Source organism: Cnephaeus nilssonii (assembly GCF_951640355.1).
Source record: "Cnephaeus nilssonii genome assembly, chromosome: 2".
NCBI classification, from domain to species: domain Eukaryota; kingdom Metazoa; phylum Chordata; class Mammalia; order Chiroptera; family Vespertilionidae; genus Cnephaeus; species Cnephaeus nilssonii.
Window position 1 is genome coordinate 75,196,460 of NC_137073.1, and position 13,693 is coordinate 75,210,152.

General features: G+C 37.9%; 1 protein-coding gene across 2 annotated transcripts in view; it reads right to left on the reverse strand.

Moving 5' to 3' along the window:
- Positions 1-13,693, reverse strand: part of POLK (DNA polymerase kappa) — a 75,331-nt gene that overhangs the window by 7,238 nt on the left and 54,400 nt on the right. For both annotated transcript variants that reach the window (XM_079796282.1, XM_079796283.1), the window contains exons 9-12: positions 12,621-12,787; positions 6,066-6,098; positions 4,274-4,370; positions 1,077-1,248 (exon numbers count right to left, since the gene is read on the reverse strand). In XM_079796282.1, coding sequence (XP_079652408.1) covers positions 1,077-1,248; positions 4,274-4,370; positions 6,066-6,098; positions 12,621-12,787 — 469 coding nt within the window. The remainder of the gene's footprint in view (positions 1-1,076; positions 1,249-4,273; positions 4,371-6,065; positions 6,099-12,620; positions 12,788-13,693) is intronic.

Sequence of the window (13,693 nt, forward strand, 5' to 3'; positions counted from 1 at the left end):
GAGAGGGAGAGAGGGAGAGAGGGAGAGAGGGAGAGAGGGAGAGAGAGAGGGAGAGAGAGAGAGAGAGAGAGAGAGAGAGAGAGAGAGAGAGAGAGGAACATCGATGTGAGAGAGACACATCAATTGGCTGCCACCTGAACAGTGCCCAACTGGGGTGGAATTAACCTGAAACTCAGGTACGTGCCCCTTCACTGAAAATCGAATCTGTGACCCTTTGGTGCGTGGGTCTAACCCAAGGCTCTAATCACTTAGCAACACTGGCCAGGATGATAGCTCATTGTTGTTTTTTTATGGCTAAATAATTCTATTGTAGGGATGTGCCACAGTCTCCGATGACCTACTACTGAAGGACATTTTGGTTGCTTCTAAGTTTTAGCAATTATGAATAAAGCTGCTATTAACATCTATTCTTAGTTCTTTTTAGTTAATATACTTTATTCGATTGGTCTCAGCAGCCGCTGTCGTTCATATATGAAAATATGGTTAATGACCCATTCTTAGTAGCATACTAAGTTGGCATTTGGGGTGCTTATCCATAAACATCCTCTCACCCAATTCACTTTAGAAACATGGTTTGTTTGTCGTTTTATTTTTTTCTAACATGTGGTGGCTAAAGAGTGCTTTAGTCCCTCATCTGTAATTCTGAAATCCAAAAAGCCCAGATAAATTGTAAGCAACATATGGTTGCTTATAATAAACTCTTTAGAGTTTTTATGACTCAGTGTGAATATTTTTTGTTTTGCTACAAAAATATTAATGTCTTTGAACATGAAGTGTTTCCTCAGATCTCAAAGGAGTATTACAAAATATACTCAGTATGCTTTCTAAAATTTGAAAAGCCTAGCCCCAAGGATTTAAATATTTGTAAGAAAAGGACAACTTTGATTGGTCCTCACTGGAATTAAATTAATTATCATAGCTTCACATGCATCAGGTTCTAAGCATTAAGAAAAATGGCAGTAGCGTAAGTACAAATTCCTAAACAGTTTTAAGAAATAAATTAGAGGTGAGACTATTTCCAAAGTTGATTCTTTGGGAAAGTCTAGCTATTTAAGGAAAAGCAAGAAAAGTCATACCCATAAGTCTTAATCTCAAGGGATGTGGAAAATCAGCATCAATTTCTGTTCTTAGCAATTCTTTAGCAATAGCAAATATTTCTTCTGCAGTAGACACAACAGATGAAACTGTAGATGCACGAGTTTTTACTTCAAAATTCACATTCTTCAGCTTAATGGTAACAGTTCTACCCTATAATAAGCAGAATACATTATATATGGCTTGCTAACTTCTAGAAAAAAAAGTTATTTTACAGGTTAAAAAAGCTCATAAAGCTCTCATATGTACATATAATATGAAAGTATAATCAATTATTTCTAAAACATAGTAATAAAATTGTCATAAAGAATAACTGAAATCCAAAAGTAATATAAAAATCCCATTTTAACCAATAATTATTACTCTCCTCTCCAAATGAATTTTTATAAGAGACTTTTATATACAGGGTAAAGTTAAGTAATCATTTTTCTTTTTCACCAGCTCTTTTAGAGGTCAATTCAGTACCTAAAATGGAAGGAAAAAAAATCTTTCTAAAAAAGCCTCAGTGAGCCCTAACCAGTTTGGCTCAGTGGATAGAGCATTGGCCTGCGGACTCAAGGGTCCCAGGTTCGATTCTGGTCAAGGGCATGTACCTTGGTTGTGGGCACATACCCAGTAGGGAGTGTGCAGAAGGCAGCTGATTGATGTTTCTCTCTCATCGATGTTTCTAACTCTCTATCCCCCTCCCTTTCTCTCTGTAAAAAATTAATAAAATATATATATTTTTTAAAAAGCCTCAGTGAAAAGGTCTTGTGGATAGCTCATACTTATTGTGTGCCTACTATACAACAGATACTATGCTAAACAATTTACATGTTAGAACTCCCTTTAAAATTAATGTTTAATGGGTACAGTGTTTGGGATAATGAAAGAGTTCTGGAGATTGACAGTATTGATGGCTATGCAGTATGAGTGTTCTTAGTGCCACTGAAATGTACACTTAAAAATAGTCAAAACAGTATATTTTATGTTACATATATTTTAATACCTCCTGGAGGTAGTGAGAGTAGATTAGATTGACTTACTTCCAAAGAATAGCCAATTGAAAGGGGAAAATAGTAACTTCACAATGGAGAAGCCTAGCAAACACTACCTTAAACAAGTGATGAAGATTAACATCACCCATGACATCATGTAGCTATCAAATACAGTAGCTCCCCCTTATCTGCGGGTAAATGTTCCAACACGCCTAGTGGATGCCTGAAACTACAGATAGCACCAAACCATATCTAGATATACTATGTTTTTTCCTATACATACATACTTATGATAAAGTTTCATTTGTAAATTAGGCATAGTGAGAGATTAACAATATAACTAATAATAAAATAGCACAGTTATTAAAATACACTGTAATAAAAGTTATGTGAATGTGATCTCTTTCTCTCTTGTAAACAATCTGTTAACCAAGACTCCCATTAAGTGATTACCAGCAGGTAGCATATACAGTGTGGATATGCTGGACAAAGGGATAATTCACATCCTGGGCAGGTTGGAGCAGCATGAGATTTCATTATGCTACTAAGAACGATATACAATATAAAACTTAAGATTTGATTAATTTCAAGAATTTTCCATTCAATGCTTTCAGATTGTGGGTAACTGAAACTGTGGAAAGCGAAATCTCAGCTAAGGGGGGACTACTGTACCTCTTAGGATGTGATGAGGACATTTTACCTCTGTGGTATTCTTTCTACAACTCATAACCACGGTCTAATCTAAAGAAAACTACCAGACAAACCCAAGTTGGGAGATATTCTGCAGGGTATCTGGCCAGTATTTCTCAAGACAATCAAGGTCATGGAAAACAAGGAAACTATCATAAACTAGAGAAGACTGGAGAAGACATGACAACTAAATGCAATGTGGTTCCCTGGACTGAATCTTGGAACAGAAACAGAACATTAATGGAAAAATAAGTTCTGGAGTTTAATTAATAACAATGTGCTAATGTCAGTTTCTTAGTTTTGAGAAATATACTCTGGCAATATAAGAAGTTAATAATGAGGAAAACTGGGTATACCAGAACTCTTTATAGTATCTTGGCAATTTTTCTGTAAATCTAAAAATGATTCTAAAATTAAAAGTCTATTTAATGGCCGTGGCTGGGTAGTTCAGTTGGTTGGAGCATCATCTCATACAACAAAAGGTTGTGGGTTCAATTCCTGGTCAGTGCACATACCTAGCTTGCAGGTTTGATCCCTGGTTGGGGTGTTTGGGAGGCAACTGATCAATGTTTCTCTCACACACTGATGTTTCTCTCTCTCTCTTTCTCTCTAAGTCAATAAAAACATATCCTCGGGTGAGGATTAAAAAGAAAATTATTTAAACATTGAAAAAAACAACTCTTTTTACAATCAAAGTATAACAGAGAAAAATGATAAGAAAATACTCATAAATTATTTATCCTATGCTTTGTGATAATGTTTTAATACTTAAAAAAATTTTATTGAATTTATTGTGGTAACATTGGTTAATAAAATTACAGGTTTCAGGTGTACAGTTCTATAATACATCATCTGTATATTGTATTGTATATTCACCATTCCAAGTCAAGTCTCCTTCCCATACCATTTATCCTTCTTTACCCTTTTCTACCTCCACCACCTCCTCTTTCCCTCTGATAATCACCATTACATATTGTAATAACTCTGAATAAATGATTTGAGAATATTGGAAAAACAGTAAATACAGACTGTTTTGAGTGAAGATTATAAAACACAAAGTTCAAAGCCTTCCAGATTTTGTTCTCAATGTGCTAAACAACCTGCATTAGAGCCTTGAAACAAAATGCTTACTCTAGAAAGTCAATGTCTACAAGAGAAAAACATTAAAGATGACTGGGAAGGCATTTATAATATGTTAATACAGTTCTGGGAAAATCCTTCCCCCTTTGCTTTATTCTCTAATATAACTCTGATCTTGAACTTATTCAAATGTATTCCTGAGACAGTATGAACTCCTTGGGAGTTATAACCACTTTACCCTATAAGTTGCTTCTTCACAGAATGACCTTATCACAGGCCTCAATTAAGGGTCAGAATTAAATTTCTTCGCTGGTGATGAGAACTCTTATCTGACATTTCCCACTTTGTATTCAAAGTCTAATTCTTGCATTAAAGTGCATTTTATTATTAGAAAAACTTAAAACTAAGAACACTACACTAAAATAAAATACCTTAAGTCCTTCTTTCTGCAGATCTTGAGCAAGTTCACTGCAAAGTTCTTGGCACAACTTGTACTGTTCTTCTGCTTTACTTATCTCACTGAATGTCCTAGAAAGACAAGGATGATTTTTGGTGCACAAAGTAAAGTATAATTCAGGATAATTTAGTTATATTTTCTGCAGTATAGAATAAAGTTTTCAGATGAATTAAGATATAATTAAGTGAAAACCATTTAAGATCTACTTAATGATTGAAGATCATTTAGATAGTTAAGCTGATTAGCAAAGGTGTACTTTTTATTTTTAATCTTCACCCAAGGATATGTTTTTCTGGATTTGGAGGGAAAAGGGGAGGGGAAGAGGGAGGGGAGGGGAACATGGATCGTTTGAATCAGTTGCCTCCTGTATGTGCCCAGACCAGGGATGGAATCCACAACTTAGGTATGTGCTCTGAACAGGAATCAAATCCACAACCTTTTGGTGTATGGGAGAACGCTCCAACCAACTGAGCCAGCAGCTGGGGCAGTAAAAGTATACTTTTATACTTTTGCTCTCTCTATAATTTTTTAAAATATATTTTTATTGCCCTAACCAGTTTGGCTCGGTGGGTAGAGCGTCGGCCTGTGGACTGAAAGGTCCCAGGTTCGATTCGGTCAAGGGCATGTACCTTGGTTGTGGGCACATTCCCAGTAGGAGGTGTGCAGGAGGCAGCTGATCGATATTTCTCTCTCGTCGATGTTTCTAACTCTCTATCCCTCTCCCTTCCTCTCTGTAAAAAATCAATAAAATATATTATATATATATATATATATATATGTATATATATATATATATATATATATAAATTGATTTCAGAGAGGAAGGGAGAGAGAGATGGAAACATCAATGATGAGAGAGAATCACTGATTGGCTGCCTTCTGCATGCCCCCTATTCAGGATCAAGCTGGCAACCTGGGCATGTGCCCATGACCAGAATCGAACCCAGGACCCTTCAATCTGCAGGCTGCTCTATCCACTAAGCCAAACCAGCTAGGGCTCTCTATAATTTTTTAAAAGATGATTAAAACCAACAACGGATAGTGATAATTCATTAAATAGGACAATATTATCTCACTCTTGGATGCTTGTTTACCCTCTTTTCCTTTAATTGCTTTTATGTAAAGCTAAGCCTCAAAGCAATTTTTATCAGTCATTAATATAATTAGTATTAATATAACTCTGTAGGAGGTCAGTGGTTCTTAAATGTCTCAGTGGAACTTTGGTGCTTTGAGGAGAAAATTGAGGGACTTTTCAAACAATGACACATTTCCCAAAACAATAAGGTTTCCATCAAGATTTCATTTGACTTCTGAACAATATTGTAAACCAATGAAATAGATAATCTCTAAGCTCTCTTTCATCAATATCTTATTATTTGATGCCTCTGTTCATTCACCAATATTTGAAGAGTTTTAGGAAGAATTTCCATTGTCATTTCTTAAATTTGCCAAATAACCTCTCAGTATAATTTTTCTTATAAAGTCTAGAAATTAAGATTTGGAATCCTAAAATGCTTGGTTTTCACTGAATAGGAAAAAAAAACAACATTAAAAAAAATAACTGCAGTGTACTTTTTTTTTCCACTGAGAGAACAACAAGTGAAGATAATACAGCAGTGTACTGGGACATTTTCTTCAGGAGTGTGACATGCTGAGAATTGTTCTGAGGTTTGAAAATAGATTTTTAAATTTCAGTGATACTTTCCTAAAAATTAAAAATTAGTTTAAAATAGCATAAATTATGAACAATAATATCAAAATATTACCTCTCAACACTCATGCTTTTCCTCTCTCCATCCCTTGAATGAAGAAGAAAAAGTTTTTATTTGCTTTCTCAAAGACTGAGTTCCTTTAAGTCAAACAAGAAGATTTAATGTATTGAATTTATACATCATGAAAAACAGTGAGTTTTTAAAATCTAAAAATAAAACTATCACCCAAATAATGAAGATAGATAAGATGTTAATACGATTACACATGGCATTGATCAAGTCTATATCTATTGAAAAGAACAAATTTTAAAATAGGTTAATATAAATTGTTTCTAAATATCAAACCACAACTTACAAAAACCAATAGCAGGTGGTAGTGTAATAGCTTGCAGTTATACGATATAATTAAATTTTAAATCATTTAATATCAACTATCTAGTTTTTGGTTTAGTACATTAACTTATCTCTCCTATAGCCTCTTCATTATTCATTTATACCACTACATAGAACCTAAGTCAGAATTTGGCACACAGCAACAGGATGAAGACCGGAAATCTGAAACATCTAATTTGGTTGGATTCTAGAGTAGTTGGCACCAAAAGGCTAAAATGACATTTAGGTTATTCATTTTCCAAAAAGTTAATGAACCTAATGAATGGAGCACTGTTCTAGGTCTTGGAGATACAGTTATAAACAAAACTGACCAAGTGCCTGCCCTTAAGAAACTTGTATCTTAGTGGAGAGAGACAAATAAACAAATAAAAAGTAAATGTGGAATATGTTAGAAAGGGAGAAGTACTACGAATTTAAAAATAAAAGAGAGTAAGGGACCTAGAGAATGTGGACAGAGGGAAGGTAGGTTTGCTATTTTATATTATTACTAGTGTCCCAGTGCACGGATTCGTGCACACTGAGAGGATATTAATTAGAAGAATATTTTAATATCGCTATTCACCCTTTCTCTATAGAAGTTAACCAAATTCACAATCGACAATGACAGATTGAAATACATGCGTGCGATTGGTGCCAGTGGGAGCTTTATATATATATAGACTAGAGGCTCGGTGAGTGGGGTCCCTTGGTCTGGCCTCCGGGATTGGGCTGAAACCGGCTCTCTGACATCCCCTGAGGGTCCCAGATTGTGAGAGGGCGCAGGCCAAGCCGAGGGACCCCACCGGTGGACAATTGGGGCCAGGGAAGGACATGGGAGGTTGGCCAGCCAGGGATGGATCGTTGGAGGGCTCTAGGGCGTGTCCGGCCCATCTCACTCAGTCCTGATCGACCTGACCCCAGCAGCAAGCGACCTTACTGGTTGAAGCGTCTGCCCCCTGCTGGTCAGTGCACATCATAGCGAGCAGTTGAGTGGCCTTAGCATATCATTAGCATGTTACGTTTTGATGGGCTGAATGGCTGACCAGACACTTAGCATATTAGGCTTGTATTATATAGGATAAACTTGCTTAATTACACCTGCTTTCCGATTTAGCTAAACTTTTTCCAACCCTGTGAAGCACCCCAACTTCTCTTTCAGGTAATCGTCAGCAACACAGCAATAAATATCAACACAAAGCAGATTATGATTGTAGATCACGCAGGGAGAACAAAGGGTAAAATATTTAACTGTAGTAGTGTTTGACTATATTCTGCACAGTGAGAAAACCTGAAGTCATTTTCTTTTTTTTTTTTAATAAATCTTTATTGTTCAGATTATTACAATTGTTCCTCTTTTTTCACTCATAGCTCCCCTCCACCCGGTTCCCACCCCACCCCATACACCCCCACTGTCCTCATCCATAGGTGTACGATTTTTGTCCAGTCTCTTCCCACACCCCCAAACCCCTTTCCCCCAGAGGATTGTCAGTCCACTCCCTTTCTATGCCCCTGATTCTATTATATTCACCAGTTCATTCTGTTCATCAGATTTTTTTTATTCACTTGATTTTTTACATTCACTTGTTGATAGATATGTATTTGTTGTTCATAATTTTTACCTTTACCTTTTTCTTCTTCTTCCTCTTCTTAAAGAATACCCTTCAGCATTTCATATAATACTGGTTTAGCGGTGATGAACTCCTTTAGCTTTTTCTTATCTGTGAAGCTCTTTATCTGATCTCCAATTCTGAATCATAGCTTTGCTAGGTAGAGTAATCTTGGTTGTAGGTTCTTGCTATTCATCACTTTGAATATTTCTTGCAACTCCCATCTGGCCTGCATAGTTTCTGTTGAGAAATCAGCTGACAATCATATGGGTGCTCCATTGTAGGTAACTAACTGTTTTTCTCTTGCTGCTTTTAATATTCTCTCTTTGTCTTTTGCTCTTGGTATTTTAATTATGATGTGTCTTGGTGTGGTCCTCTTTGGATTCCTTTTATTTGGGGTTTTCTGCACTTCCTGGACTTGTAAGTCTATTTCTTTCACCAGGTGAGGGAAGTTTTCTGTCATTATTTCTTCAAATAGGTTTTCAATATCTTGCTCTCTTCTTCTGGCACCCCCATAATTTGGATGTTGGTACGCTTGAAGTTGTCCCAGAGGCTCCTTACACTATCTTCATATTTTTGGATTATTTTTTCTTTTCTGGTTGGGTGGTTTTTGGTTCTTTGTATTTCAAATCTTTGACTTGAATCTTGCGATCCTCTAGTCTGCTGTTGGATCTCTGTATATTATTTTTTATTTTAGTCAGTGTATGCTTAATTTCTAGTTGGTCCTTTTTCATATCCTCGAGGGTCTCACTAAATTTATCAGCAGTTTCTAGAAAATTCTTGAAAAACCTTATAACCGTGGTTTTGTACTCTATATCCTCCATTTCTTTCATTTGTGACCTGTTTCTTTGTCTCCGCATTTTGGCTGCTTCCCTGTGTTGATAGAGTGGCTTTGTGTGCTAGGTGTCCTATAGGGCCCAGTGGCTCAGCCTCCCCAGTTACCTGAGGTGGACACTTGTGGTGCACCCCTTTGAGAGCTGTGTGCACAGCCTTGTAGTTAAGCCTTGATTGTTGTTGGTATCACTGGGAGGAATTGACCTCCAGGCCAGTTGGCTGTGAGGATCAGCTGTGTCTACGATGGGAGAACTTCTGTGCTAGAGACACCCTTATGAGGCAAGACTTGCTTCAGTGGGGCTTTGGTGCTCAGAGTCTGCCCCCTGAGTGTGTACCTTATGGATCCGAGGAGTTGTAATCTGGATGGTCCACTCTGACCACTGGGTACACTGGCTCTTGGATCTCCAAGGAGGTGCTAATTTAGCCTCTGCCTGAGGCCACCCAGCAGGAGCTACGGAGAGATCTGCAGATTCCTCTTCTTTGTTTGGGTTTTGGAGGTGCCCAGATGAGGCCCAGCTGTGAAGCAATGCAAGCTGCTGTGGGGCCTTGGGCCTTCTTTTGGATGTTCTGGGTCTCTCTGACTCAGCTGCAGTTTGTTAGGTAATTTTAGATTTCAAAGGACCAGGCCATTCATATGCAAAAGCTTCTGTGCACAGCTTGGGTAGGGCGGAGCAAACAGCAATGGCTTCCCGTCAGCCCTGCCCTAAGAGGCCCCCAGGTCTCAGTGTCCCTTGGTAATCACTGCAATCACCTCTGAGAGAAAGCCGCCCTCGAGTTCCACCCGATGCCAGACAGTCCAGTTTCTCCCCGTATGAGTCTGGGTCCCCAGAGTCTCGCCCGGAACTGGAGTTCAGAGCAGTCAGGAGCTTGTGTCTCTCTCCCTATTGAGAAAGACAGCTGCATACTCAGTTGCCAGCCCTTTCCGTGTGCGTGAGCCTCTGTACCTCTGCATTTTACTTCTGCAGCTCCTCTGAGTCTCAGTGTGCTTTTCTCTTTCCTTCTAGTTGTAGAATTTCCACTCAGCCAGCCTTCCTGTAGTTCTGGATGATGTCCATTTTGTCTTTTAGTTGTAGTTTTGAAGTGGTTGTGCGAAGTAGCAAGTTCAGGTGTTTACCTATGCCGCCATCTTGGTTTCTATCCCTGAAGTCATTTTCAATGTCCACCATTTCTTACTTCTTTTCAGTCGGGTCAAGTTTCTAAATCTCCGTTTTCCAGCTAATATAAATAAAATAGGATTCCACCGAGTCTCCTATCTACCTACTCCAGGACTTCTGTGAAGATCAAATGAGATGAGGCACAGGAAAATGCTTCACAGACATTTGGTTAAAGTGTAAAATGTTTCCACCTGGCTATAAAGCAAGTCATGTTCCTGGGCTGAAGAAACTGCAAGGAGGCTAGTCACTAGGGAGAGGAAGTGGGCGTTGCTATGTGATGTCATTACCCGGTGCCCACAGCGACTGTTACTTGTGGGCCGCATTTTGCGCCAAGGGGTCTCAGCAGCAGCAGCTGCGATTTGGTGGGGTGTCACTCTGGGATGGTGGCAGGGCTCTTATCCCACTTGGGGGAAGCTGAGTATTGCTTTGTGGGCACCAGGTCCGTGGTGTCGTTTATTTTTAAATGGCCAATGCGCGTCATGGCAGCTACTACATTGAGCATCTGCCCCCTGGTGGTCAGTGTGCATCATAGATACCGGTCAGATGGATGGACTTTTATATATATATATATATATATATATATATATATATATATATATATATATAAAACCTATGAATTAATAAAAAAAAACAACCTATGAATTAAGACCACCATTACCTGCAGGTCTAAATACCCCAGGTTAATATGTGCTATGTTTTATCAAGAACTCTTATTGTGTTCAAGCACTATGGAATTAAAAAGAGGTTAATTTTTGGATGAAAAGAGACAGTTTTATTTCCCATTATCTTAAAAATACTAGATTATTTAGAGTACTGTCTTTTTCTTATTTTTCATTATATCCACTCAAAATAAATGTCAGCTAACTGTGGACTCAAATGATTGAGAAGCACAAAGAGTTAAGAAAAGCAATACCACAGGCTTTACAATCTCTGTAAGATTCAGCAGGTTTAATTAGTAAATAAAACTTATTTTGTATGCCCCCTCAGTAATCTTCTTGTTCTCCTTTAGTCTGAGTATAAGAATAGAAAGGAGTTATTTTGAGAGCAGGCTGACAAGATGATGACAAAACTGTAAAAATAGTGCTGTGTCAATTCCCATTCTTTTTTTTTTTTTTATTCCCTTCTTTCACTCCCCCACAAAAGTGTACACTTCTAGCTCTAGGACACTTCCTTTGAAGACCCAGATGAAAGAATGACAAGAAAGAAAACGCAGGGCCTCACTGCTAGTTGTTCCTCTTCTAGAGCTTTACGTGGCTGGCCCCCGAGGTCTCTGCCTCTGGATGACTGCAGCCAACCCAACCCTTACCACCCCCCAACCCCAAGTCATTTTATGCTCTCACTCTGCCTCCCTTTCTTTCTTTGTTTTTTGGGTTACTTTACATCTCCCACACTAGTCTGAAAACTCCACGAAGGCAGGACTCTCTCTTGTTTACTGCTATTATCCCCAGGGCCAAGAACAGTGCCTAATACAAAGTAAGTACTCAGTATTGAATGAATCATTTTTCCATTGAGAACACAGCAAGTGTCTCCCAAAAATGTATACACACTTTAATAGCCGATAGCTCAATTTTGAAAATGAAATGTATTTTTTAATTATTTTTAAAATATCTTTTTATTGATTTCAGAGAGGAAGGGAGAGGGAGAGAGAGAGAGAAACATCAATGATGAGAGAGAATCATTGATCAGCTGCCTCTTACACGCCCCCTACTAGGGATCGAGCCTGCAACGAGGGCAAGTGCCCTGACCAGGAAGTGAACTGTGACTTCCTGGTTCATAGGTTGACACTCAACTACTGAGCCATACTGGCCAGGCGAAATGTATTTTTTTAAAATATATTTTTATTGATTTCAGAGAGGAAGGAAGAGGGAGAGAGATATAGAAGCATCAATGATGAGAGAGAGTCATTAATCGGCTGCCTCCTGCACGCCCCCCCCCCCACCCCCACTGGGGATTGAGCCCGCAACCTGGGCATGTGCCCTTGACTGGAATCAAACCCGGTACCCTTTAGTCCACAGGTCGATGCTCTATCCACTGAGCCAAACCAGCTAGGGCTGAAATGTATTTTAATAAACACTGCCTTTATAATCATTCAAAGTGTATGTATACATTTTTTGGGATATATATAGAGTTTGAAGGTTTTCAAAAATCATTAAATCTCCTTGCTTAAAAGGTGAGTTCTGGAAAATGAGCCATCTTGCTTTTCTTAAAAATCTGACCACCAGTGTCCTAGTATTCTTATGTTCTAAACAAAGCACAAGATAGAAAAGAAAGTACCTATCATGCTCTTGTTCATCTATCCAATTGCTGTAGCCAACAACCTAGAAGTGATTCTTTATTCATCTTTTCCTTTTCTCCCACATCCAGTCGTTGGACTCTAATTTTAAAATTATATTCTAAATTAAACCAGCCTAAAATAATTTTAAAACATGTTATCCTTATTGGCTCCACTTCAATGGTTAAAACTGTTAGCCCACAGACATAGACAACAGCTGTGGTTATGGCCAGGGGGAAGGGAAGGGCAGAGGCTGGGTGGAAGTTGACAAAGGGGGAGAAAATGGGGACATCTGCAATAGTGTCAACAATAAAAATAAAGTAAAAAAAAAAAAAAGGAGAGAAAGCAGAATGAATATACATATGGATACCTTGTCAGGTGTGTTGAACCTAGACCCATGGAAATATGAAGGAAATAACGCCAAGATGTTTCAGAGAAAAGAAGCGAAAGTAATGCCCTCTGTTGGTAGAGTTCGGTACAAGTAATAATTCCTAGGGCCTTTAACATTTTCTCTGTAACTTTTCCTATTCCAGAAACCTAGAAGAGAATCAATATATATTATTAATACATTTTTAAATTTAAGCAAGAACTGGTATTATAATCTCATTATACCTTTTATAATCAATAAAAACATGAATAATATAACTATCTTCATAAGAAAACTGTTTTAATTTCTTTTTGGCCACATTTCCTAAACTAGTGTTCCATGGAAAACTTAAATTTAAAATTCCATGAAAATTTTAAAAGCATTAAAATAAAGAGCTCTGCCCTGGTGGATTTGGCTCAGTGGATAGAGCATCGGCCCTCCGACTGAAGGGTTGCAGGTTCAATTCCGGTCAAGGGCACGCAAGTACCTTGGTTGCAGGTTTGCTCCCCAGCCCTGGCCAGGGCACGTGCAGGAGGCAACCAATCGATGTGTCTCTCTCACATCCATGTTTCTCTCTCTGTGTCACTCCCCCTCCCTTCCACTCTTTCTGAAAATCAATGTGAAAATATCCTTGGGTGAGGATTAGCAAAAATAAATAAAATAATAAAATAAAATAATTAGTAAAAAAATAAGGAGTTCTGTGGTCAGACAAATTTGGGGAATGGTGGGATAAACAAATTTAAGTTGAATTTTTCACTGCAAGACTTATGAATCTTTAATATACTAGTATCCTTGTGACTCATAAGGGTGGTAGATTTCATAGTTATTTGACCCTAGAGCCTTTTTTATAGAATACCTATTCATACCTTAAAAACCAGATTGGAAAATACTGCTTTATAGCCACACCTTACATACTAAGCTATTCAGTAATCATTATACACTTATATATTTTGATAAAGCCTTTCTTCTGAGCATTGAGAAATGCTTTATTTAAATTCACTCATATACATTATGTTGTGAGAAAAGCAACTCCTAAAACATCAAAAAGTATATGCAATTATTGTTTACAAAGCATA